The following is a 1,747-nucleotide window of genomic DNA, read 5'->3' on the forward strand; positions in this document are numbered from 1 at the left end:
AAGCAGGATGAATCTGAATCCTAATGAATAATTGCTCTGCTCTGTTCTCTTTCCCAATCTTACTGGACCCTGCAGAAGTTGACACTTCTGTGTTTTGCATTCCATGCATTGTAACCGTTTTACCACCCGAATCCCTAGGAAAAAGACCAGACCTACATATATAGATAGTTTATCATAGGTACATTCGACGTACCTTCAACAATACTGATCATATAATTATAATCAGTTTTAGGATTCTGGTCACCCTTGAGATTATATCCAATATCAAATGGATATCGTTGCATTTGTCAAAATGACTTAACCCAAACTATACAACTAGCTAGAATATTAACACATATGATATATCGTAATGAACTCATTTAAACTAGAGCCTATATCAGATACTATCTTGCTGATGAAGGCAATCCATGCATAATACATTTGGGATCACACTATGTACACAGAAAAAATTAAAATCCATACCCTTCTTCATATCTCTTATCTTTCTTATTTCTGTGTGGGTCTTATCTCCCATGCATGAAATTTTGGTTACAACTCTGATCCCAATGTGAAAAATAACATATCATAATAGACAGTGCATGTTCGTACAGTTTCAGTTTGATGAAGAAAGATAACGAAACCACACGAGTGAAACAAAAATGACAAAACAATTATTCATAATTTAAACCCCGCGTGATGTACTTTATCATATAATAAAACTTTCCCAACTAATGTCAAATTCTTTAGATTTAATATCTCTGTGGACCTTAAATCAATCATCTATAAATACACATGTCCCTCACCATTGTGCTTCTCATCATAAAACCATCTATATCTCTCTATTCTTCAGTTTTATTTGACCTCTCCTTCTATATTCTCAATATGAAGAACAAGTTCATAAAAGCCTGTGAAAATAAATTCAAAACCATGAAGAGCAAATCTATAGTCATACAATGTTGTACTTCATTTTCCTGTGAGAGTTGCTACGAGAAGGTTTCTTGGGGTTTCAAGAAAGAAAATGAAGTCATACCCAAAGATGTTCCAAAAGGACATTTGGTAGTGTATGTAGGCGATGATTACAAGAGGTTTGTGATAAAAATGAGTTTGCTTAAACATCCGATCTTCAAGGCATTGCTTGATCTAGCTCAAGATGCTTATGACTTCAGTTCTGATTCATCTAAACTATGGATTCCATGTGATGAGAACACTTTCCTCGATGTGGTTCGTTGCAGTGGCGCTCCTCAACAACAAAGGAACTGCATTTACATGTACATGTAAGAGTGAGGATGCTCAATTTATTTTGTACTGGGGGTGTCCGCGCTTCGCGCGGAATATTATTTTATTGTTGTTAAGTATGATATTTTTGAATGATGTAATTATATGGTCATTATTTATTTATGAAGAACATGATTTAGTATTTTATTGTGTGATGTAGTATTAGGTTATAGGTTAATATATTATGTGTTTGTCTTTTCAATAACGTGTTGTTGTGTGTATAGTAGTATGTTAGTGGTGAAATGAGCTTCTGATGTAAAGCATCTTGAATTTTAATAATTTTTCATTTAAGCATTTATTGATTCTAACATTAACGGTTTAAGCGTCAACATTGTATTTAATATTTTCACATTTTTGAACACTATTCTTTTTGTTAACAACGTCGAACATTATTCTCCTAAGATGTTTTTTCCTTCTCCGCATATTTTGACTTGAGCCATCACCATCTATGTATTTTGTTTACATTTCCAGTGTGCGGTGTTTCTTACCATCA

The 1,747-nt window shown here is 33.5% G+C and overlaps 1 protein-coding gene across 1 annotated transcript; it reads left to right on the forward strand.

Moving 5' to 3' along the window:
* The first annotated feature begins 817 nt into the window (after positions 1-817).
* On the forward strand, positions 818-1,278 carry LOC106299654 (auxin-induced protein X15-like). The gene has a single exon (XM_013735712.1). It carries the CDS (start codon positions 862-864, stop codon positions 1,255-1,257), a length of 396 nt encoding a protein of 131 aa, XP_013591166.1. The 5' UTR covers positions 818-861; the 3' UTR covers positions 1,258-1,278.
* The last annotated feature ends 469 nt before the right edge of the window (positions 1,279-1,747 follow it).

The sequence above is a fragment of the Brassica oleracea genome, chromosome C6 (assembly GCF_000695525.1).
Source record: "Brassica oleracea var. oleracea cultivar TO1000 chromosome C6, BOL, whole genome shotgun sequence".
NCBI classification, from domain to species: domain Eukaryota; kingdom Viridiplantae; phylum Streptophyta; class Magnoliopsida; order Brassicales; family Brassicaceae; genus Brassica; species Brassica oleracea.